The sequence below is a fragment of the Coturnix japonica genome, chromosome 9 (genome assembly GCF_054131305.1).
Source record: "Coturnix japonica strain WE chromosome 9, WE-NBRP24, whole genome shotgun sequence".
Lineage (NCBI taxonomy): Eukaryota > Metazoa > Chordata > Aves > Galliformes > Phasianidae > Coturnix > Coturnix japonica.
Genome location: NC_140671.1, coordinates 19,097,903 through 19,123,510, shown reverse-complemented (window position 1 = coordinate 19,123,510; position 25,608 = coordinate 19,097,903). Strand labels below are relative to the sequence as shown.

General features: G+C 45.8%; 1 protein-coding gene across 1 annotated transcript; it reads right to left on the bottom strand.

Annotated features, from left to right (window-relative positions):
- Positions 1–20,465: 20,465 nt before the first annotated feature.
- LOC146759745 (uncharacterized) lies at positions 20,466–23,381 on the bottom strand. Its single transcript, XM_085509864.1, has 8 exons — positions 23,287–23,381; positions 22,986–23,105; positions 22,336–22,459; positions 21,922–22,008; positions 21,734–21,838; positions 21,283–21,422; positions 21,038–21,105; positions 20,466–20,559 (listed from the first exon to the last, which is right to left on the bottom strand). The coding sequence occupies exons 1-8, from the start codon at positions 23,338–23,340 to the stop codon at positions 20,466–20,468; spliced, it is 792 nt and encodes a 263-aa protein (XP_085365990.1). The 5' UTR covers positions 23,341–23,381.
- Between the last annotated feature and the right edge of the window lie 2,227 nt (positions 23,382–25,608).

Genomic DNA, 25,608 nt, shown 5'->3' with positions numbered 1-25,608 from the left:
TTGGATCTTAGGAAGATGTTTTTCACTCAGAGGGTGGTGACGCACTGGAACAGGTTGCCCAAGGAGGCTGTGGATGCCCCATCCCTGCAGGCATTCAAGGCCAGGCTGGATGTGGCTCTGGGCAGCCTGGTCTGGTGGATGGCGTCCCTGCACATAGCAGGGGGTTGGAACTGGATGATTTTTGGGATCCTTTTCAACCCAGGCCATTCTATGACTGTACAGTTCCATAGTGGAACAAATATAATATGCTAACTATGTAAAACATGGAGTCAGACCTGTGTGATTTGTCCACACCAGGAGGTGATTAGAAAACAATTTGTAAGCTACAAAGCTGCTTGCTGGAAAGGAAAAGAAAATAAAACTACAAGAAAAAGGGAAATCATTTCTTCCTGAAAATAGGAAGTATTATAGATCTGACATGAAATTTGAGTGAAGCTCCTGATTTTATGAAGCTATTCCCATTATTTTCTTGGTGCTGTGTTTCCCAAATGAGTGGTTTCTGGCTCTGCTGCAGCACCAGTCTGCATGTGAACATCAACTCTGTTCACCATCTGGGAAGATTAGGACTTCCCTTCTCCTACCAGCACCACTGAATTACAGTTACTCAGTGGTTAAACAAAGGAATCCTTAAAGAAGGGTTTACAGCTGTCCTGTTGTCTGAAGTGCTTGGGGCATTCTGATGCTATTAAGCTCTATGTATTAACAAGTTAAAAAAGAAAAGGTAGGCATCTGATTGTTGTGACAGTTTCTAAGCGATTTGGAAAGCTGTACCACCCAACCACTCCTTCTATTTGATGGAGGTGACAAAGCTCAGTTTAATTTCTGACTGCTGTTTAAATTCTGAAGCTCGAGCTGGTTCCTGGAGCAGAAAAAGCTCGGAAGCTGTCCCTCCTACAAGCAGGCACCTCTGAGCAAAATATGACATCTCAGTTTCTGATGGTAAGGTCAGGAGATCTGATTCCAGCATCTAGCTTTTGGCTTAATACTGTGTTAGTGGGACCTTTGGCATCTAGCACTTAATGATCTTGAAGGTTTCTTCCAACCCAAGCCCTCCCATGATCCTATGATTCTGTGATTTCATTCAGGTTTATTGAGATGAGTTCTCCTGAATGTGCTGTTCTCCATATGATTATAATTGGAGTCCAGATGGGTGACTGAAACCAGACACCAAACTTTCTGATGGCCAAAATTAAATGAAATCAATCCTTTACTGTGTCAGTAGTCTGTAACTAGAGCCCATCAGGTAATTCCCAGCCTCCTGCCTGTATCAGTGGCTGCACACAGTGAAAAAGTCTGATGGGATTTTAACCTCTAAAATGTTCCAAAGCAACCAGAGGGTGAATATATTCACTATGTAAATACCTACAGGAATAAGCTTGTCATGTATGTCCTCAGGTACCACAGTAGTTAATGGTGGGACTCAGTAGGTCATGCTTGAAAGTTGAGTCTGCTGATTTTGAAGGTCTTTTGAAGGTCTTTTCCAGCCTACATGACCTTATGCTAATATTTCTGAAATTTATTTCTGTTCAGCTCCCAGAAAACCTCCCACCCAGCCCCCAACTGACCCCGTGGTGAAAAATAAAACAGAAACCTCAGTGACGCTGGCATGGTCCCCTCCGAAGATGCACCGCCCCATTCCAGTCGATGGCTACATTGTGGAACCCAATAAACTAACTGGCTTCACCTGGGTGAGGTGCCACGAGTCTCATGTCCCCGTCCCAGAGTTCACGGTGAGCAATCTGTCTGAAGAGGCTGATGATCAGTTCCGAGTGTCTGCAGTCAATGCGCATGGACAGAGCCCGTCTCTGGAATTCCCAGGGAGCGTGCACCTTGGTAAGCACAAAAACCCCAATGGAAATGGGTCAGTGTGTGCTGAGCAGCTGTGTTGGTTCCCTAAAGATGCTTCCTTTGACTTTAAGGTTAGCAGTGCATTAACACACCAAAGGCTTTCCTTTATTCCTAGTTCTCCTATCTCCTATCAACCTCCAGCTACCACTAAAGTGATACGAGTTGTTTCTGTGACAGAGACATGAATATCCTTATCTTTTGATATCTCACATGTGCAAGAGGCAGAACTTTCTGTAACAGATCTTAAGCACAGAAGTGCTTCTTCTAGCACTCATGCAAAGGGAGAAGTAGAAATGTACCTATGATTTAATCTTCCATCTCTAAATGAAATACCAGACTTGCATCTAAAGAGCATTAAGACATACATGTTCTTCCTCAGACCCAGTCCTGGCTGTGAAATCCCCCCTAACAACTGGTGAAGCTGTACCTGGAGGGGATGCCATGTTTACTATTGACCTTACAACAACGTGCAAGCATGCCAGCTGATGAATGTCTGAAGTTCACAGCTATTGGCCAGTGCATTCAGTCACCAGGTTTACCACTGCATCACCATAGAGCAGTACTTTCAGCTGCAGGTTCAGACAGCCTTTCTGATTGCACTGGAATAGTTTAGAAGTAGGGGAGCAATCATTCCAATAATATCTCTATCAATCAGCTTTGCATGACAAAGTAGAACAAATAAACATTCATGATGGGAGGACCTGTTTGTCATTGGGTGGAAACCTCTGCAGAAGCATGTTTAGAGCATTATTAATCAGTAGAAGGAGATGTTTGGTTGATTTTTACTTAGTAAATCCAGCAAGAAGACCAAATAAAATATCGTGAATTGCTCAGCACTGACACAATGATGAGTGCAGGAACAGAAGGTGATACTTTTTCAGAGATGTTGCAGCAAACATTGACCACGTTAGCCTGATATAAATTGAAATAACGAGGCCTTTGCTCCTGACAGGTGCTGCAGTGAGATTTACCAAGAAGAGCAAAGATGTAGAAAAGATCTGCGCTTGGCTGCGTGAGGAAGCCAAACTGCAGGCTGAGCTTTCAGACACAGGCGCTACTGTGGAGTGGATGAAGGATGGGAAGGAGCTCAAGGCCAGTGAAAATTATGAACTGCAAATTGTGGGGAAGAAACACACCCTGAAAATTCACAACGACTCAATGGATGATGCTGCAAGTTATCAGTGCATCTGTGAGGGGGATAAAATGCTCTATCAGCTTTCAGTGAAACGTATGTGACAGTCTGGGCTGTCCTCTTCCTGCCCAGGGCCAGCAGACTGCATTCACCTGACTCCCCGACAGTCCAGCTGTTGTCAGACAGCATCTGGGGTGTTTTCAGTGTCTGTTTTGACTTGAACTGGCCAATCTGCTTTGTAGAGCCATTTGATTTCTGTGTTCTGTCCTGTGATTCGTCCCTAAGATATAGAGGAAATCAAGGGAAAGACAGGAAAAAGAGCATCCCAGCCTTCCTGCTCTTCTGTCAGGGTGGCCACAAGAGATGATGTCAACAGCTCTTTTTGTAGCAGTGATCCCAAATGTAGAAAACACCTGTGAAGAGTCACAGGGACTAAATTGATGGAGAGCAGAACTTCCTGCCAAGGCTTGTCAGCTAGTCTTAATTTTGCTTTTCTTCTCTCTCTTTGTCATGTTAGCATAATATTTCATACTGGCAGGTCTGCCCATAGAATTAACTGGCACAGGCTGCCCAGGTAGGTGGTGGGATCCCTGGAGGTGTTCAGGAGCTGTCGAGATGTGGCCCTGATGGATGTTATCAGGGGGCATGGTGGGGTGGGTTGGGGTTGGAATCAAAGGAGGACCCCCATGTATTTCATCGGGAAGCACTACTGGTAATAAGACCTTTGGAGCAAATCCTGGTAGGGCCACGCTCAGCTGGTCCAGTCTGGAGGCTGTTTCTCCTTACTGCAGTATCTGCAGTGAAAACCAGCAGCTGCTTTTGTGTGGTTGGGCTCACATCCAGCAGTGGTGATGGGACTACAATGATAAGAGACAGTTCCTGAAAAAATGAATGAAATTTGACTGTATGATAGGATGGAGTTAAATGTATTGACAGGATCTCAGTCATCCCAGTGTCCATCAGCTGGCTCTCGAGCTCCTAAATATTCCATTCTGTAGAACGTTGTTGAATTTGTATTATACATGCGTGTTCTTGGAACTGCAGAACAAATGCATGCATAATCCAGACTTTGATTTTAGCAGCTCTGACTGCGCTGTCTCAACAGACCCAACTCAGTTGTGTGCGCTGTTTTAAAATGATATGTTAACAAGAAGTTGGAAAACAAGCTCAATTACCCTCAGTAAAATAGGACCGTGGACTTAGGCTTATACTTTTGGCTAAGACAGTGGTGAGATTTTGAATCTTTGAAGTCAATTATTCCACTGTGTGTTAATAGGGGCCAGTTTTATCATCTAACTTTTGCACTCCAATTAATTTCCATAAAGGAATTCTGTTTTTCTTTTCAGTCCTAAGTGATATCTCCATCTTTTAGGCTCGATTTGTTTGCCAGGGGGTTACAGTGCAGTAATAGATACCCCCTCCATTGATTTCCTTCTAGTTTGCTTGTTCCAATTCTTTCCTCAGTTTTCCTATTTTAGACATTTTCTTGAAGCCTTGGGCTTCTTCCTTTGGCTCTGTCCCCTGTACAGTGTACGTCCTTCAACTTGTGGAGATAAGGTAATCTGGTACGTGGTTTATAAAAGCTGCCAATTTGCCAGCTTCTGAATTAGAATCTAGCAATTAGAACTAGGATTAAACGTGCACATTTGATCTTATGATAAATGAATGCCTCATGGTCACCAATGTCCCTGCAGTTCTTTACCATCATATGTATTTTGTGTCTTCATATTTTGTTTCAGCACTGGCAAACTTTGTAATCAAAGAGACAAGTGGAGGAGTTATCAGGGCAGTTGCTGGAAAACAAGCTGAATTTGTTTCTGAGACCTCTGAAGCCAATGTCATGGTGAAGTGGTACAAAAATGGCAAAGAAATAACGACCAGTAAGAAATTCACAATGGAAGATAAAGGGAAACTGCATAAGCTTGTGGCTTCAGTTGTAACGAAAGAAGACGAGGGAACATACATCTGCAAAATTGGAGATGACACTCTGATTTTTGATTGGAAAGTCTCAGGTAAGTTTGTGAGGCAAACATAGGATCACAATCCATGTAAAGCACTTCAGACTTAATTCATTTGATTTGTCCAACCCTGTGGGTTTCCAGTATTTAGGACAAAGATTGCATATCTCTATTGAAGTAATTCTGACCTTACTGTTGTCCCTGTGCAAATCCACAGTACGAGCAAATAATGTAACTGTGTTGTGATGAATTCAGGACAGCCTTAGCTCCAGCTGGGGCTGGAGTCACGACTTGAGCCCTGACATCTGGGCTTCATTCATCTAGTTCATGTATTGCCTCAGCACTTACATCATCTTTAAACCTATGACTGAAATGGTCCTAAGTTCTTAGCATGGGAATCCTGTCTCCTCTTTGGACAAATTAAACTCCACATTTGGAGCGTTGAGTGTCTCCTGCTGTACCCGAAGGACGTTGTGATCTCTGAGGTGTCTCCCTGAGGTGCTGTAAGCACAGCCATTAGCTCATAGTACAAGTAAAACACTGTCAGGTCAAGCCTGGAGGAGTAATGCTTGTCACTGACATGTTCCTGTTCAGGATGGAGCTGGAGGGTAAAATAACACAAGAAATTGTCATTGAAATTCAATATCTGTGAAATTCAGCTGGCTGCATTCACAGAACCTGGTGTTAAGATCTGTTTTCTGTTTTATATCTTGAGCCTATTTTCCATAACCCAGTCCTCATTTATGAACTGAAGCTCTACTGAAAGCCTTTCGCTGTAATCTATCTATGTGATATTGATTGATGCTATTAGTTCTTAACAGCTTGACTCTAGAGGGACTGTTCTTCTTTGGTCACCTAGTTTTAAAAGAATAGATGGCTCCTGTCTATTACAATTTTTAACGCATTATTTGTTCACTGATGCCATAAATGTGCCTGGCATAGTAATTGGCCTTGGTATATTCAGTGACTGAAAGCAACAGTTGTTGCTCTAAGGAATGCAATACTAAGCTAGGTCTGCCTGTAGCTGGCAGCCATCAGCTTGCTCCTCAGGCAGGTTCTGTCTGGATGGAATGAAGGGCATGAAATACTGATGTGCTCATCAAACGCTGCTTGTTAGCTTAGAGACAAGGTGTTGAATAGGTTTGTTCATGTATTGCAAACACGTTACTTAGCTGCCTTCATTTTAGCTTCAGAAGAACATGTGCAGAATACAGAATTGATTAAAAGAAATAAGAACTGTCTGCATAGAACTTACTCTTTCCTTACACAGGAGAATCAAGCACACATTTGTATGTGAGTACCTCCAGAGGTGAAACTCGATCCCCCAGATGTAATGAGCAGAGACATTACAATCAGCTCTAACTGTATCTTAATGCTATGCTCAGTAAGCCTGAGTCAGGATGTAAACCACTTTCTCTTTTTTTCTTCAGATGGAGCCATTAATTTTGTCAAGAAGCCCAAAACGACTCCAGAAATATCAGTCAGTCCTTCTGAAGACCTGGAGCTGGTGTGTGAGGTGTCAGCTGCAAGCGGAGCTGTCGTATGGAAGAAAGATCAAACAGAGGTGAAGCAGGACCAGAGGACAAGCATCATCTCCCAGGGGACGCACCGCAAGCTCATGGTCAAAAATGTGACCCTGAAAGACCAAGGGAGCTACAGCTGTGAAACAAAAGATGACAAAGCAACATTCCAAGTGAAAGTCAGAGGTGAGAAAATGCTTGGAATCCCAGAGATAAAGGAATGCTTCATTTGGTGTGTCTTGCATTGGGAGGATCAACTTACAGCCTCTCTGGTGCAAAACATTTTGGCTATAGGACTTTCTTTGTCATCTAGTGTCATAGCAACACTTTTCTACATGTGCTTTTCCATCCAGGAATGAATTACTGCAACAAACAATAGGCAAGGAGGGTAACTTGTGTAGCTCTTGTAGTCAGCTGGTGTCTGCAGGGTTACAGTGCAAGAGCACACCAGGCATGCAAGGAGTGAGAAAAGGGGAGGTGTTTGAAGAGATCTGGTTACAAAATTTGAATGACACAATTAGGTGGAAAATGCCACTAATCAGACTCATAAATGGCCTGGGTTGCAAAGGCCCACAGCGCTCATCCAGTTCCAACCCCCTTCTTCTTATGTGCAGGGTTGCCAAGCAGCAGCCCAGGCTGCCCAGAACCACATCCAGCCTGGTCTTGAATGCCTGCAGGGATGGAGCATCAACAGTCTCCTTGGGCAACCTGTTCTAGAGGGCCGTTCCCTTCTGATTTACTGGAAATGTAGAGAGACATCAGAAGAAAAAAAGAGAAGGGAGGAGGTTCAGCAGTGCATGCAGGTGTTCTAAATCTCATGTCCAAATCTGCTATCAGACTGCAAAATGTTTAGCTTTGTGATATGATGTGATATGATGTGATATGATATGATATGATATGATATGATATGATATGATATGATATGATATGATATGATATGATATGATATGATGTGATATGATATGCCTATCATTTCCCAAGGCAAAATAGAGGGGAAAGTGTTTTCCTGTCTTAATGAGGCATCACGATGCTCCCTGTGAAGGGCAAGTATAGTGAAAACGGGGAACTGGAGTAAGGTCTGCAGCAGACTACAGCAAAACGGTGTGACTGTTGTGATGTCCCTGCAGAGAAAGAAGACCTGTTTACAAACAAGGACAAGGTACAAAAGGAGGTGAAGGCTGCACTGACTCAAAATGCCACGCTGAGCTGAGAGGTGGCCCAGGAGAAGACGGAGGTGAAGTGGTACAAGGAGGGGAAACTGATCACCTCGAGCAAGAAGTTCAGGGTGGAGTCAGAGGGCAAACAGCGTCAGCTGGTGGTGAGCCAGGTGGAGAAGAAAGATGCAGGGGAGTACAGCTACGAGGCTGCTGGCCAGAAACTCACCTTCATGATTCATGTCACAGGTGAGAGAAATTGTTTTGACTGTATTGAACCCCCCAACAAAGAAGGAGGGGAAATTTAAGTGGTTTGACACAGTCAACCCCAGCATTCAGTGATGTAGACGGTGCTTAAATTCTGTTTAATTCGTGTGCTTTTCTGTTTGCCTTCTGAAGCTATGAACACTTAGGACTTGGGTAGCCTCAGCTTAAGACAGGCTGGAAATAATTGGGGAATTTCCCTGGGGATCTCAAGTAGATGCAATGATAGCAAAATGAGAAGTCAATAATTACAGGGGAAATTAAAGGTTATTAAAGATATCTTCAGGGCACAAGCACACCCCTGCAAATGCTTCTTCCTAAATAGTCTCAGAGACAGCATTTGGTCACAATGCTAGACGGCAGCATTGCTGGTTTCTATTAAATTAATGAAACCTGCAACTAAAAAGGTTTTCCCATATTGTCTTTTGTTTTCTTCTCTATAGCAGGTACAAAAGAAATGCTTAAAAATAGAAAGCCTTCAAGCTGGTGCTTTTCTTTCCAGAAATGGAGGAGGACAGGCATTCTATTTATTAGGAGAGTCTGATAAGAAAGTGGAAAAAGGCTTTTTACCAGGGTCTATAGCAACATAAGAAGGGGCAATGGTTTCAAAAGTGAAGAGGGTAGACTCAGTTTGGACATGAGAAAAGTTCTTTATGATGAGGGTGGTTATACACTGGAACAGATTGTCCAGTGAAGGTTGTGGGTGACTCATCATTGGAGTGTCCAAGGCCAGGCTGGATGGGGGCCCTGGGCAGCCTCATTTAGTGAATGATGTCCCTGACCACGGCAAGAGGTTGGACTGGATGATCTTTAAAGCTTCCTTCTATACCCAAACCATTCTATGATTCCATTGGGGTAACCATTTTATTACTGCAGCAAACAGCGTCGGCTGGTGGTGAGCCAGGTGGAGAAGAAAGATGCAGGGGAGTACAGCTGTGAGACTGCTGGCCAGAAACTCACCTTCAAGATTCATGTCACAGGTAAGACAGGTGTTGTATGAAATACAGCAGAGAACAGTAAAGTAAAATCTAGTTTCTATTATGCAGTGCAGTAGTCTGTGCTGAGGTTTTTTCCCTAGACTTGATTGCCTGGGTTTGTAGAAAGTATTTGGTTTCCGTATGACACAAAGACCTGTTTCAGTCTGTCTGTAGAACAATAATTTGTAATATATGTACAGTGGAAGCAATATTTAAGATATTATTCAAATCTCTCCTGTGCCTGAGATCCCAAACTGTAATTCTTGTTCACCGAAACATTTGACTAAGATAAGTATGTGCAGTGAGGCTGGAGTGCATGTTGTACGTGCAGCCTTTCGTGGCAGGAGAAGCAGGAACTTCTCCTAGTAGTACACTGCCTTTTTACTATGCCTTTATGTTGGAGGCTGCATCTGGATAGGTGAGTCTGCTACTCACAGTAAGAGACCTGGTAGAGCTGACTATTCCCAGAGCTCAAAGTAAGATAGATATCTGCAAATCACACACAAAGAACAAAGGACTGCGTTGGTGAGCATATTTCCTTTGTGCCTTTGACAGTCACAGTTGTGGCAATGGTAGAGGCCATGAGGAGTCTGTTCAGGAAGCCAGGAGTACTGTTCTGGGTCATGAAAAGGCAGCCAGTGGTTTGACTATCACATGTTTATGTGTTTTGATGTTTCACAGTGGGTCTTAAGTAAAAGGAACTCAGGTTTTGGTTGCCTGCAGGACAGATGTTCTTTTGGGTTCAATATGTTTGCATAGTGACTTGCAACCATGGGACTGGTGTTCAAGGACCCTCTTGGTTCCTTCAGTTCCTAGGTTCTTTCTTGCCTAGATTTGACACTTTGTTTCAACAGAAGAGCTGATATTCTCTAGTGAAGGCTATTAGTTTGGGCACAAGTGGTAACCTAAACCTGTTCCAATTTGTACATACAAACCAGCAAGATGGTTTCATTTCAGTCCCTTTTTCTTTTCTTCCCTCAGAGCCAAAACCTGTGTTTATAAACCAGGAGAAGGTGCAGAAAGAGGTGAGTGATTTTGTTCATCTTCGCACGCCTAATCACCTGATCTGTTTCAGTGACCAGTAGCTGAAAGCAGGCAGGGGACGTTCTAAAGAGCAGAGAAAGAGATAGGGAGGAAGGTGATTAAGACAATCCCCTCTGCTGCTGTGTGTCCCAGAACTGCCCAGTTCTGTGGCAAAGCGTTGTACAAGATGAGGAGGCCAAGAGAACGGGAGTAGAATGAATAGAAAATATGCCTTAGTTAGGCCATGCTCAGCATATTAATACATCTTATCTCTTCCTAAAGCATTTGGTAGGATGTGTTCAGAGCCTCAGCTCTTCCTGGCTCTGCTAAGACATTGGAAGGTAGTCTTTCAGCCTCTTTAAGGCACTGTTCTTACATTGCAGAAATATGATAATATAATTCCATGCTGATAATATCTCCAGATTTCTGTCTTTTGGGTTTCTTTCAGCCTGCCCTGATCCCTGAGTCTGTCTGTTCATGGGGTTTTTTATTTGGTTTTGTAGAACATGTTTCTTAGCTTCTGCATTCTCATAGTTCCTTTCTTTTTTCTGCGTCTTTAGAAATCGCAGTAAAGTTCACTAAGAAGCTCGAAGCTGTTAATGCTGAGATTGGAGGCACAGTCACTTTAACCTGTTAAGTGAGCCATGCCAAAGGGAAGGTGGTGTGGAGCAAGAATGCAGTTGAGGGGGGTTGGACTCGATGATCTCTAGATGTCCCTTCCAACCCCTACAATTCTGTGATTCTGTGAGATCAAACCAAGCAAAGGTTTCCAGGTTGATGAGGAAGGGGTCAGAAGAACCCTGACAATAACAGGGATCCGGGCTGAGGATGAGGGAGAGTACTTCTGTGAGTCCAGAGATGACAAGAGCAGCATTACCATCACCCCCAAAGGTATGTCTCTGGAAATGAAGGCTGACAGTGTGGAAGGATCCTTGGCTTCCCTCATCAGCCATTACAACACTGCAAAGCTGAGTTCATTTGTATGTTTATGCTGTTCTTTGTGTTAACAACCAAGTACAAAACTTGTCTTTCTCTCTAAATAACTGTGGACCAACTGCTTCTGAAGAGCACAGCTGTTAAGTGGGCAAATCAGCCTTCAGGGCTGGAATTAAGCATCCCAAATGTAAGATGGGATTTATTTTACCCCTTCTTTGCCTCTTTTCTTCTTGCATCTTTGTAGATGCAAGGAGGATCTCCTCTACACGCAGGAGATGTGAGTGTGAGTTATGGTGATCACTTCCTGCGAGTCATAAAATCTGATGCTTCCAATGAAATCATTGACTCTGTTGGCTCTTTGAAGGTGCTCATATATAATATGATAGCAGGCTTTGAGTATATAAAAGGCTCTTAGAAAGTGGAAGCAAACAATCTGTTCTCTGTGCAGAAATAAGGGACTTCAATTGCAATGACAAAGATGCAAGTTCTACAACAGAAAAGCTTTTTAATGGTTGGATGACTGGATAAGTCATTTGGAGGGACTTTGAAGCCTTCACGGTGGGTTTCAGAAAAGGTTAGTGAAATATCTGGGGCACAAAGAGCTGAGCATGTCCTGGAGCAATGGAGAAGGGCTGGATGATTTTTGCGGGTATTTTCAGCCATATAATTTTGTGTTCTGGTGGTGTCAGTACATTCTTTTGTACAACATGGACGGGTTGGTTTGTTGCATTGGTTCAGACTTTTGTACTAGGAGCTCAGCAGTGGTTAAAGCTCACACTTCTGCAAAGTAAACAAGCTCCTGCAATTCGTCTCTACTCTGTTTTAGCTGTGGATTAGCTTGACAGTTCCCTTCCATAAGCTTTATGGTTCCCTTCTGTAAGTCTACTTACATAGAGTGAGTTGCTTAACTTTAAGTCTTGCTACAGGACTTTAAGCATATTATTAGCAAAAAATATCACAAATAATTTCACCAACAATTCTCCCCACCCATCTGTAGCTTTCTTTTTTTTCACTGGAAGGGTTTACACTGGCAGATAGGGTGGGCATGTAGAAACAACCCCATTAATTCTGACGAAGCTCTGATTTCTCTGACTGGCCTTTGTTTTGTGATTCTGCATGCATGCCCTGTAGCTAAAGCCTGGATGTCTTCCCCAACACCTTCAGTCTCCCATCCTTACTTAAGTTACTCCATTGTAAATCTCTCTGCTAGTCCAAGAGAGTTTTTATTTTACCCCTTCTGTGAGGCAGCAGCTGGATGGGAAGGATGAGATGAGGACAAGGTTGTTTGGGTGGCTTTTTTTTTTTTTTTGCCTAAGAGCCAACTGGGAATCAAAGATACCAAAAATTGAAGACAAACTGTGTCATACCGAGCAGGGTTTGTCAAATCACTGGCATGCACTGTTAGGACAACTTCATCATCAACATATTCTGGGCTGACAGTTGTCACAAAATTCTGCTTCTGTGTCCCAAAATGTGCACTTATCACTTGTATTGGCAGTTGCTCATCTTTTCTCCAAACTGAATGGCTGTAGGAAATAAAACAGACAAGCAAACAAACCAAACAACCCGCAGATATTAACTTGCAGCTGATTGTCAGTGCTGATCGTTGGGCCATGTGCATCACTTCACATACTTCTGCGGCCAACAGACATTGGAAAATACAAAGACCTTCAGAGACTACTTGAATTTCTAGATGCACTGAATTACCCTCTAGAGTGTATTTCTGAATATATAAGGAACCACGGGTGACTATGATCCTGATTTATATCTAGGTTCAGGCTTACTGTTTCAGTTAGGTTAGATAAATAATAGTTCCAGAGAAGATAGGGAAATACAGCACTTCATTGATACCACATGTCGGAAGAATGCAGCTCAGTGCTGGGCAGTTTGCTGCTTCATTCCCTCTTACAAGTTGCACCCAAGGCTGGAAAAGACCACTGAGATAGCTGAGCCCAACCCAGCCCACCCTCACTGGACTTACTAACCACGTCCCCAGTGCCACATACCCGTGGCTCTTGAGCACCTCCAGTGACTGCGGTATATCAGCGTGGTTGCTTCAGCTGTGTGAGTTTTCACCACTGGATGTTGTTCTAGCGAGGCAAAAAACCCAAACTGATGGAAAAGTGTCTATACAGGAAGCAACTGGCTGTCCTGATGGCTGCCAACAGTTTTGCACAAGGTGTGACATGCAAGCTTGCATGAGTCTGGTTTAAAAACTTGCTGTTCTGATGGAAGGAGAGGATGTTGGTGCAGGATAACTGCGGGATTTGTGCTCTCCCGACATCCAGTTGCAATCACAGCTTATTGTTGCTATAGAAAACAGCTTCTCTGTAGACAAACTGAGTTAGTACCATTAAGTGGCTGAATCCCTAAGTGATCCAAGGTGAAGCATGATCCAAACTGGAATTTAGCTAATTGTAGTAGGGAATCCAAGCCTTAATGAGCTGAGTTATTTAAAGTATGAGTCTTCCATCTAAAACAGCATTGAACTGTTACCCTGGTTGATGATAGAAGTGAGAGTTGAACAGCAGAAGTCTGAAGTTATGCTCCATATTTCTCATCACTCAAGAGAATATTTGAATATGTGAATTCCTTTGGCTATGTTAGAGCTCATAATGAGGTAAGCTGATGTTCTTTAAATGCTCGGAGTCTAGCAATGTGGGGAAGTGGACTGCTATTTGCTGTTGAGCTTTAGGCTGAGAAGCCTGATTTTAGAGGACAGTGGACTTCCCCTTTCCCTTCCCCTCTCCTCCCCTTCTCCCTGGACTGATCCCGCATGGTTTGTGAATGATTTCAGAGCAAGGTAAATGAGGAATAGCCATGTGAAAACCTGTTGTTTTACTGCACTGTAAAAGACACTTAGTCAAAAGATAAGTGTGTGTTCCAAGCTTGAGATTGCAGGAGATCCTAGAAACAACCCAGCTGCTCAAACCTGTAGTCTGACTGAATATTTTATTGTCAGTTTTGGTCAGGAGGAGATGCTTGAGTAAGACAAATAAAAGGTCATGGGTAAGTTGGTCCTTCTTGTGATATACTTCTAGGCTTTCATCAGGGAAAAGCTTAATTAGTCCAAATAATTATAGCAGAAACATCACACCAAGAACATGTGAGTGATATTTCAAATTTCTTGACGTGACGGTAAATTTTACCCCATTCTGCCATTCCCCAAATGTTTGTTTCCTTATGACAAGAAGAACTTTGCAAAAGTAATTTCTTTTCAGTCTTGTGTGCAACACAAAAAGGGGTAAAATCTAGGAGGCCACCTGAAATGTTTTATCCATCTGGAAGAATCCATTTAAGAGCACCCATGGACCTGGTTATGAACAAGTTTTCTTCTTTGCAAAGGCTGTTGCTTAATTAGCAGATACTGTACCTGGGAGAGGAAGAGGGAAGTAACTTGTTTTGGAAGTCCTGATGCTATTCAAGCATTCAAGGCCAGGCTGGATGGGGCTTTGTGCAATCTGGTGTAGAGGGAAGCATCCCTGCCTACAGCAGGGGGGGGTTGGATCTGGATGATCTCAAAGGTCCCTTCCAACCTACACCTTTCTCTGATTCCTTTGATGATTCTATTTCTCAGCTGCTGGTGTGAGATCTCCAACCTGTCCCCATTGTCTTTCAGTGTGGCAGATGAAGCTGGTGAAAGGTCTGCAGCCCCTGGAATTCCCTGAGAAGGGAACTGTCACCTTTTCGGTGGATGTGTCCCATGAGGATGTGGAAGGGACTTGGCAGAAGGACGGCGTGCGGCTGAAGCCTGCACCAAATATCACGATGGGTGTCCAGGGGAAGAAACATTCCTTGACACTTTCTTCTGTGACCCTTGAAGATGCAGGACTCATTTCCTTTAAAGCAGAAGGCATGAATTCATCGGGGAGGCTCACTGTGACCGGTATTGGTTGATGCAAGGTGTCATTATCTGCTCCTGTCCCAGATTACTTGAACAGCAGAACCAGCTTTCCTTCCAGCTGCAAAGAATGTTATGCACTGGGCCATTGCCACCAGAATATCCCTCCAATATGAAGAGGATTGTTGTAACATGATTGACCCTAGCACAAGTAATGATAATGGGCTCAAAACTGCAGGTTTTATTGTTGTTAATTTCAAGCTCTAATAAGCATGGAGAGTAGGCACTGCCTTTCATTATTCTTTATGCCAGATGCTCCTAGAGACCTCATTCCCAACTAAATACACATCCTTCTTTCTACTTCTCAGAATTGCCTTTGTAAATCAGCAAACCATTGGCAGACATTAGCATCACTCAGAAGGACAAGGTCACATTTGAGTGTGAGCTGTCCAGGCCCAAGGTGGACATCAAGTGGTTCAAGGTATGGCATGTAATGGAATTTTCCTTTCTGACTTCTCTGGAAATGAATGAGAGCCTTTAATTTCACTTCCAAGGGATGCGAGTCTGAGCTTTTGCCTGATAGCTTTTTCACTGCTCTCTTTTCTCTATGGTCTTTTACTTGCCCAGATCAGCACTCTTTGTTATTATGTCCTGAGTTCATTTATCAAGTAGAAATGGAAGTTTGCTTTGGGTTTCTTGTGAACTCCTGAGGTCTTGCTGCACAAAATATTGTTGGTTGGAGCACAGTCTTGAGCTTCAACTCTAACACAGAAATTGTCAGCCAGGATTTTGTAGCCTTGTTGTGAACTGGGTTTTAGGGTGAAATCTCAGTTTTCTTTGCACCTGACAGTGTGAGAATTTGCTCTGGCACTTTGTGTACCTCCCTGGTGCTCAGCTGTTCCTTCCCTTACTTGGGGATAACGTCATTTATTCAAGATGATGTCCAAACGAGTTTGTTAACAGTCCTCCGCAGTGCTTTAAGCTGTCATAGGTCAGCCAGAATTTCTGAATTTTCTATAGCCATTCCTACATGTTGAAAACACTGCACTGTGCTTAAGCTTCAGCATATGTTCCAGTAAGCACAGTTCCATTAATTCTAGGGGAGTGGGTGAATTAAGCATAGATCTGAAGGCTGCCTTTGCTCAGTGCAGAGATGGAAGGACTCATGGAGATCTGACTTGATATTTTCCCTTCTAGGATAGGAAAGAGCTCCATCAAAGTAAAAAAGGGGGCATTACTTCCCAGGGAAATAAGAGAAGTCTCATTATTCACAAGTGGTGAACTCTCATTTTCTCTCTCAGTCTGCAACCAGGTTGGGTTGGTGTTTCAGTACAGGCTGTTTTATGCAGGAACTCTGCTCCTGAGGTTAATCCAAGTTTTATCCGAGCCCTTCAGAATGAAAGGGAAATAGCAGTACAGAAATATGGTCTGATTCTGACATAAATAAGTGCAGACCTGGAGATTTAAAATGGATTGTGTGATGTTCAAAGGATTTTGAAGCAAAGACGTCCCCTAGGTAAGATTTGTGGCTGACATTCCCCATACATTGTGGGCACACAAGCTAAGGAGAGACTAATGATGAGCATGCAGAGAAGCCAATGGTTCAGACAGGTTTGTTGTTTGGAAAATAAAGATGAGGTGATGGTGGTAACCAATATGGCTTCATCGAGGTCAAGCCATGCCTGACAAACTTGGTGGCCTTTCATGATGGAGTAACAGCATCAGTGGATAATGGGAGAGCAACTGACATCATCTACTTGGACTTGTGCAGAGCATTTGATCCCGTCCTGCATGACATCCTGGTCACCAAAGTGGAGAAAAATGGTTTTGATGGATGGACCAGTTGCAGGATAGGGAACTGTCTGGATGGTCACACTCAGAGAGCAGCAGTCAATAGCTCAGTGTCCAGGTGGAGGGTGGTGTTGGGACCAGTGTTATTTAACATTTTTGTAGGCAACATGGACAGTGGAATCAAATGCAGCCTCAGCAAGTTTGCAGATGACACCAAGCTGAGCGGTGCTGTTGATGTGCTAGAGGGAAGGGATGCTACTCAGAGGGACCTGGACAGGCTGGAGAGGTGGGCCCTTGGCAGCCTCATGAACTTGAGTGTGGCCAAGTACAAGGCCCTGCACCTGGGTCAGGGCAATCCCAAGCACAGGCACAGGCTTAGAGGAGAATGATTTGAGAGAATCCTTGACCCTGAGGAGAAGAGATGGTCTGGAGGGAGGTGTCCCTGCCTATAGCAGGGGCATTGGAACTAAATGACCTTAAAGATTCATTCCATCCTATTGTTTTTCTAACCTTAATTTTGCTTGAAGAGTTTTAGAATAAATGAGATTCTGGTTTCCATGAAAACTGTTTGCAGGGAGCTCCATTGTAGCTAGTAAGTCTATCTTTAAGTTCAAAGGCAATAATGCATTTACCGTGTTGAAGAGGGAAATGAATCAGGAATGGATGATGGTTTAGAATAAAACATAATCCTACTTATTTTCCAAGCAAATATGTGTAAGGAAAAGATGCTGCACTCAGTTCTGGAAATACCCTGACAAATATATCTCTACTGTTTCACAGCTGGAGATATCAAGATTGTTAAACCACTGGAAGATGTGGAAGTGAATGAATATGGGAGTGAATCTTTTGTCTGTGAGATTTCACACGATGAGGTTCAGAGCCAGTGGTACAAAGATGACGACAAGCTGAAGGCTGATGACAACATCAGAATGCGGCAAGATGGTAGGGTGTAAGAGGGAGATCTTTCTCCTGAGTGGGGGGTGGGTTGGAGATCAAGCAGAAAGGACATCTGAAATGAAGTGAAGAAAGTTCAGAAGGGAGTTCCCCTTTTGTTTTGGGACTGAGGTTATGGTGGAACAAGTGACACGGTGGGAAGCTTAGTGTGGGAAGTGTGATGCTATCCCACCATCCCACACTGCCAGGAGCAGGTAGGAAATGAGTGCAGTTATTTCCAAAGTGGGGGTGACCAGGGCAGTCAGTTCACCTCTCCAAAGAGGTTTTGTCTGACAGTGAGTGTGATCCTTCTGTCTCAGGTACTTTAATGGTGACGGTGGCCGCATTCGGTCAGTCCTTGTAGAAGCCATGTTTAGATTCCACTTTGGTGGGGATGTGGATGTGGGGGAATGGGTGGTTTCATTGACATGAGAGAACAGGCAGTGATGCTGTGAAACCAGATGGGTGATGCTCAGCCTGGCCATGTGCCTCAGAACTCTTTGCTCAAGGAAGCCAAGTATAGTTGTGGGTTTGCTCTCAAGAGCACAGTTTGGTAGGGATGAGTTGGAGGTTGGACTAGATGACCTTAGTGGTCTTTTCCAGCCTTAGTGACTCTGTGGTTCTCTGCTTCAGTAAAGACCTACTTGCTGACTTACACACGTGTCCAAGTCAATGATGCAGCAGAAATCGAATTTGTAGCATAAAGGGCAGAATCTCGCGCCCATCTTACAGTTAAAGGTAACTATGCTTCTGATGATGATTTCGCTTATTTATTATTTATTATGTTGTAAACCAGCTAACATCCTTTGCTTTAATGTCAAGGAAGTTAAACACCACCAGGACCTTTGACAGAAATAAAAACTCCTACCTACCTACCTTTGTGCCCACAAAATCTCCAGCTTGTCTTTTGGGATTTACTTTTGCTAAGTAAAACAGATTATTTTCTTAGGAGGTTGATTTTCTACCTTTAGTCTTCAGATTTGTGTTTGAATGTTGAGGGATAAAAAACATAGCTTGACTTTTTCTTCATTTTCTCTGTCTGTTTCAGAAGAGCACAGGTTTTGGGTTTTTTTTAATATATACAATGTTAGGGTATATATATGATGTTAAGTGTGATAAAGAAAATGGAGACATTTGAGTTAGCACACTACTCAAGAGTTCAGTCCCCAGCTTTGCCACTGTTAGAATGATAAGGGCAAGAACATCCTGGAAAAGGAATTTCTCCTAAGTTGAGTCATTACATTTGAGCTACAGAGACCTTTACTAGGTGAAAACTTGTTGTTCAGAGCTAAGTTGCTGTATTTAACCAAAGTATTTATCAGTGTTCGTGTTTCATTGAACCTCTTTTCCATTTTGTAATGCGAGGAGTTTGATATCGGGATGGGAAGGTCATGGTTTGATTTGGATGTTGGACTGGGAATCAGAAGATCTGGGCTCTCTTCAGGTTGTCAGTCTTATTGTCTGACTTCTTAACAACATTCCTTTCTTTCTATTATTTTTTAATGATTTTTTAAGGCATTTTGAGGTGATAGGTGTAGTGTTCATGTGCAGTAATGCTGACGTGAGTAAGTAGGGTGATAATGTAAGAGTTTTTTACATTCTTTCTAAATATCTGCTTTCTCTTGTTCCATCCTTCTTAAAGAGCAATCCATTAATCTAGTAAAGGAGCTGTGTGATGAGGATGTGACTGAGCCTGAAGAAGCCAAGTTTGAATGCGAGATATCCATTCCTTCTGTGAAACCTCCCAAGTGGTATCTACGTGGGGAAGTCTAACAGGCTGGCAGAAACTTGATTATGCAGCAAGAAGGACAGCCCTCCCGCCCACGTGACCGCTACCGTCCAATCACCGTCTCCGCCGCCCCCGCCCCTCGTGGTGCCGTGCTGTCCCATGGTGCATTGCGCGGTGTCGGTAAGATGGCGGCCGTGAGTCTGAGGCTCGGAGACCTGGTGTGGTGAGTTCAGTGCGCTGCGCTGCGTGCGGAGCGCGGTCCGATCCGATCCGATGGAGTAGAAGGACGCTAAAGCCAAACATGGGGCAAAGCAATGGCAATGGCACCTGCAGCACGGGCACCCCGCAGCCCTGCCCGGCCCCGCACCTTCATAGATGATCCCGCATCCTCCCCGCTGGGTGGGCGGGGAGGAACGAAAGGGACGGGATGGGGACGGGATGGGGATGGGATGGGATGGGATGGGATGGGATGGGATGAAATTGGATGGGATGGGATGGATGGGGTGGGATGGGATGGATGGGATGGGGATGGGGATGGGATGGGATGGGATAGAGATGGGATGGGGATGGGATGGGGTGGGATGGGATGGGATGGGGAACGGGAGGGAATGGAAAGGAACGTAAGGGCTGTGCCAGCAATGCCGCCGCCAGAGGCCGCCCAGGCCCCGACCACCGGGGTACCACGAAGCCACGGCGGCTGCTGGGGCCGCTCCCTGCACAGCGGCTTTGCCCCCAGCTCCTGAATCCCCCGTCGTTGTGTTCCCCCATGAGCCCCTGCCCTGAGTGCTGTGCTTCAGCCTCAGTTATTGAGCCCACTGTTACTGCCTTCTCAAAGGGTTGCCCAAGGAATCAGAACAGCAGAGCTCCCATTGGGCCCAAGGCAGAGTTTTGCTGAGGGTGAAGGAAGGAGGAAGTTTCAGCCCTGGATGGACGCCGTTCTGTGCCCACAGAGGAGCTTTGTGCCCTCGATGCTGAAGCAGCACCCAGAGCTGGCGGCGGGTGCAGGACCTGAACTCAGAGCCACAAGGAAATCAGAACAGGATGCAGTCAGTGCTGATTGTCACTGCTTTGACTCGGCTTTAAGTTTCTGTGCAGAGTCTCAGAAATACCCACAGAGTAACAACAAAAAGGAGCAGGGCTGGAAAGGAACAGGGCTGGTTTTAATCGTTGTTGTTTTAAACTGTCCAATCAGGCGATGGTGTTAAGCCGTCATGTCGGACAGGTCCAGAAGGAGCTCATCCACATCCTCAACGTCACATCAGTTTCTCCTTCCAGTTCTTCTGTGAGCTCCATCAGAAGCTCCTCAAGGTTGTTGTCTTCAGTGATGGCTGCTTCCCCCGCCCCTGTGCAGCTCAGCTGCTAATTTTCTGCCCCTTGTGAGGAACATGATGTAGTGTTGGATTCCTCTGGCTGTGCCATGGGGTCTGCGTGGCTTCCTGGGAGCAGCTCCAGACTTGTGGGAAGGAAAAGAACAATCTACGTGACATTTCTGAGATGTGCTTTCAGCTCTGAGGTCTGTAGTTGACCCTCCCGCCCCTCACACCCACATAGGGATGGTGATTCGATTAACCTGCGGCTGCCTTTGGAGTTAAGGAAACCAGCAGGTGCCTTTTTCATCTGTTCAAGTAGAGCAGTTTGAGTCTGGCAATAAGGGGCTGGGCTTTGTAGCAGAAACACATTGCCACCCTCAATGCTTTGTCTGTAAACATGTCAAGAAATCTTCCTCTGCAAAATCCTGCTTGCTGGCTGAGGTACTTTTCCCCATGAACTCAGCAGAGGTTTTGACAAAGCAGTTTCAATGATCTCAGATGACCTCTTCCTTTGTTGCATTATGCCATGACACATCTCAAACACCCCATTTTCCCCCAGTGTGAAAGAACTTCTGTCTGATGGGAAAAGGGCATTAAGGAAGAACAAGTTGTGGTCATCACCTGCTTGGAAGCTTTATGACTTCGGTGCTGAGCACGGTGTATTCGGGCGGGACTGAAGCAAGAGTCTCCTAGGAAGAAACAAGACAGAGTATGAAGCACAGGTCAGAGTTTCCACAAGTACCTTGTGAGACATCTGCTGCCTTCAAGGGAAACAGAAGAGCTGTAGAACACTTGGAATTTCTTCCTTTTCTTCAAGGGCAATGTAAACCTTTCATATCCACTACTGCTTTTGCCACTGCTCTTACCATTGGTAGTTTTTTAGCTGGGGGCTCATCCGCATCCTCAGCAGCAGATGGATGAATTTCTGCTGCTTTTCGTTTCTGTCTCCGCGTTGGGGGGAAGGTGTTTTTCCAATCAATGGGCCTCACAGAGACCCTGCGCCCACCTAAAGTAAAAGGAAGAGAGAGCTGGTACTGTCTTGCTGCGCATCAAGAGAGATCAAGTTCTCTTATCAGTCCCACCACCCTTCCACAAAGTTAAATACATTTGGCCAGTGGAACTGCATTGCCCTGTCCGGGATTCTCAGCCATGTTTTGCACACGGTCATCTCTGTGTACCAACAACGCATACAAAGGAACAAAGAAACCCAATAGCTGCACTCAGTAATAATCCAGGGCAAGGAAAAGTCTGACAGAGAGCAATGCAAAATGACAGCACTGCTTTTCTGAGGCACCGTAACGAGCTCCTCGTGCTCACCTTTAACTCTTTTCTTGCAGGGTGATTCCCCTGCTTTTCCCTTCTCCTCCTCCGACCGTTTGCGTTTTAGTCCAGCTGGGCCATGGGAGGAAACTGGGATGTCAACTGCAAAGAGTCCCGGGAAAGAACAGTCAGATCTCAGTAGAAAAACAGTGCATCAAACCCAGGAGCCTGTTGAGTATCTGTACCTCTCTCTGGTGCCTTGTCAACCTCTGTCTGGTTCCCCAGACTTTTTGCAAGGCCGCTCTTTGGAGGAAGGCCACTGGTGTCAACTTCTGGCAGAAAAGAAACAAGGAATGATTGATGAGTGTCTCTTTGGGGGCAGGTTTGAGCACAGTCAACCACAAGCTTCACATTTTCAAGCACTGTTTGTTACATTTGCCTTCCGCTGCCCAAATGCTGTGCAGTCAGCACAGACCTGCAGTGCATCTTCCTCACTCCAGAAAAAGCCCAGCGCTGCTCTGACAGCCAAAGCACAGACGGATATTTCACTATCATGACTCTCCCCTGCCTCCCCAATGAATGGTGACATGCATCCTGCACCCGCTCAGAACTGACATTCAGAATTGAGCCTTTCATGCTTCACGCCATCGGACACTCACTGTGGCTCAGCAGCGCAGTCGGTCTGTTCCCACCGCGTTCCTTCAGGTGGCGAAAGGCGCAGTGTGGTTTCTGGCAGCCTCCGGGCTGGTTCTCCCAGAAGCAGGGAATCAAACTGCGCTGCTTCTGCAGAGAGAAGGAAAGGAAGGTCCATGGAAACAGGCACATCAGGTCTGCAGGGAGATGCCGCGCTCCAACAGCCATCAGAAACCATTGTGTGGAGCCTTAGCTCTGTACCCTCATTTCCTGCCCCTCCTTTCACTACTCCAAGCAGCCAGAATGAACTGCTCTGGAGAAATCCAGGATGGAGAAGGCCCGATAGGGCACAACCGAGCCCTGCTGGCAGGAGGGCAGTGCCACTCTCTCCTACCACCCAGCTCCAGCAGCTTTAGGAGGCTGAGCAATGCGAGCTTTTTGCATCTGGGGAGAAAATGCTTTTGGCTCCTAATGCAAACATCTCCCGCTGTGATATACCTAAGGCACTGAATTCTCTGCCTTCTTTACCTCCTCCCAGTCCCCTCTAGAAACAGAAACCAGTAAGATTTTCACAGCAAACATATCCAGCCTGCAGAAGTGCATTCAGCCCAACCACAGCCATGAAAAGTGGTGTTGTAGACTAAGCTGGAAAGCACATCTTTAGGCAAACACTCACATCAATCCTCATGTGACGGAACTTGCAGTTACTCCTCGAGCAGCCGCCCTCCATCCACAGTCTGCAGACTCGTTCGCTCCCCAGAGCCGCTTCACAGTGGCGGAAGGGGCAGCTGTCTCCCTGCAAGCACAAGGAAACCACAGGGAAATAAGAGCACAGCCTGAAACGTGTCCATGCCATTAGCCCAGGCTGTTAGCAGCGCTATGAGGGTAACATCACCAGCAGGTCTCCCCTGCTCCACCCCTTTCTCTTCAACATGAGGAAATGGAAGAAAACCCAGGCAGAAGAAAGTCAACCGTACCTTAGTGCAGGTGGAGTAGAAGTAGAAGTAGCAGTCGCCTCTTTGCTGAGACATGGTGAAATTCTTAGAGCCCGTCTGGGTTATCTCCAGAGGAATTCCCTGCTCTTGCAAAGAGACGGTTGTGCTCGAACTGCTTGGATCCCCAAAGAGTCCTCTCGGACCGGAACCCTACAGGAAGTGCCTACAAGGGAAGAATCATGAGGAATAAGCATTTTCCCAGCTTTCTTTTGATGCAGTTTGGGCTCTCGAGGAGGGCAATGCCTTGGAAGCAGCTGGTTGCAAGAACTGTGCCAGCTCTGGAACCAATGTGTGTCTAAGTGCCATGACTTCCCCAGCAAGTGCTGTTCTCCATCCCACCAGCAGTTATATACCTTGCAGCATACATTTTGTGTTCCTGCCATGAGAAGGACTCCATCATCTACCCTTGCTGCAGCTGCAGTGGATGCAGTGCTACCACTCACACGTTTGAGAAACCTCCAGTTCTGGCTTACCCGGGCACAGCTGCAGTTCTCCTCCCTTCCAGCTAACACACCAGTGCAATGGCTGGGCAACACCGTCAGTGAGAGCAGGTAGCACCAGCAGCCACCACCACCGTCACTGCCAGCCGGGACGAGGGCTGACACAGAGTGTCCACACTCTGCGCAGCACTCACGGCTCTGGCACTCACTGGTGGCAGCCGCGGCCCCAGGCAGCGCTTGTGAGCTCACTGTGCTTGTGATGTCACTGCACAGCCCACGGCCCAGCTCAGCACCTGGATCTCACCAGGACTTCAGGGGGTTCTGTTAAAAATGTGCTGGATCCGGGGGTCAATAAAGCACAAGTTGCACTCCATGAAGTCTGTGCTCTCCTTCCCTTCTAATGTCTAAAACAAAGGCTGGGGACCAGCAGCAGTTCTGCAGGGCTGTAGCAGCGATGCTCAGTCACGGCTTGAAGCAGAGATTAAGCACCTGGTGGGATGGCAGGGCCAACCCAGGGCAGCTCAGGCACATGCAAACCCCTCCCAGACATCACTGAAAGGTTGGCAGTGCAGGTGAGGGTGTCTGACTGGAGATCACTGCCTGCCTGAGCCCTTCCAATGGTCAGCAGTTTTTTCCTTCCTTTCTGTGCCCACAGCTGCTGCACTCGGGCTTATCCTCACCTGCTGCAGCCCAGGACTTTGATACCCCATTATCACTGCTGTGCTTTCCATTGCACTGCAGCATCACACAGGGCAGTAATGGCAGTTCATCATCCTCACCAAAACGTGTGACAGAATCTCACAAGGAATCAATTTCCCCTGCAAACAGCCACTCGGAAGGGCCTCCATTGAGCTGGGAGCTCCTCCCCAGCCCAGCTGTTCTGCTCAGACTCCTTCCAGCAGCCGCCCAGCACCAAACCCAGCAACCCTTATTGGCCTGGTCAGTCCGGGCTGTGCCCAGCTCACACACACGCCGCAGCGGTGCCTGCAGTGGGCTCCCAAAGGATGATCTCCAACAAGGAACGCTCACAGCTCAGTGTCTGTGTGCAGCACGCTCACCAGAGCACCAGCTCTGCTCGACAGCTGGGGGCCAAACCCTCCCAACCCAGCAATGACTGTGACCTCACACAGACCCACATCACTGCTGCTCTTTCATCATAAACACAGGCAGCCAGCACCTCCTAGATCCAATTGTAAGAGACCAACACAAGGGTCACCCAGTGGGGTTATCTGAAGTAAAGTAACAGAGAACTGAGGTGACTCTTGTCACAACACTGGGAATGGGGACCAAACCTTCAGGCCAGGTTTCTTGCAGTTAAGATTCCTCAGAGGGAGGTTTGCAGTCCCAGAGAAGCCCATGAGCTCCTCTGCACGATGCTCGGAGCAGAGCTGCCTCGTGATTCATCAGTGCTCCATTCCATAACTAAGTACATCTCAGATGAAATAATAATATTTCATGGTCACTTCTTCCTTTCTGTGAGACAAGCCTTAAATGTGTCTTTTTAAAGTCGTCGTGCACCGAATCTACAGCATGCTAGCAATATAGCTAGGTATAATGACATCACATAGAATGGAGTGTTTGCAGGGCTTAAGGCCGTGAATCACGGGTGAGATGTGATATTCCCACTGCAATGATGCTTTTAGGGCAGGTTTAAGTGCCTTCCGCTTTGTGTAACGTGGAGTCTGTAGGATGACAATAATGATTGTGGAATCACACTCATCTTTGAGCTCTAACTCACATCCACGTCAGGAGCCTTCCCAAAGATCAGGCCCTGGTTTGCCTGCCCTGCTGGGCCCAGCTCAGTGCAGGACAGGAGATGGATTTCTGCTGTCCCTGTGCTCAGACTCCAAAGCCCAAGATAAGC

Coding starts and splice junctions, on each gene's coding strand:
- LOC146759745 (XM_085509864.1), bottom strand. CDS start 23,340: ATGTCTCAGCAAAGAGGCGACTGCTACTTCTACTTCTACTCCACCTGC. Junction 22,460..22,985: donor TCCGTCACATGAGGATTGAT/GTGAGTGTTTGC, acceptor TTCTCTCTGCAG/AAGCAGCGCAGTTTGATTCC. Junction 21,106..21,282: donor CAGCTAAAAAACTACCAATG/GTAAGAGCAGTG, acceptor GTTTCTTCCTAG/GAGACTCTTGCTTCAGTCCC.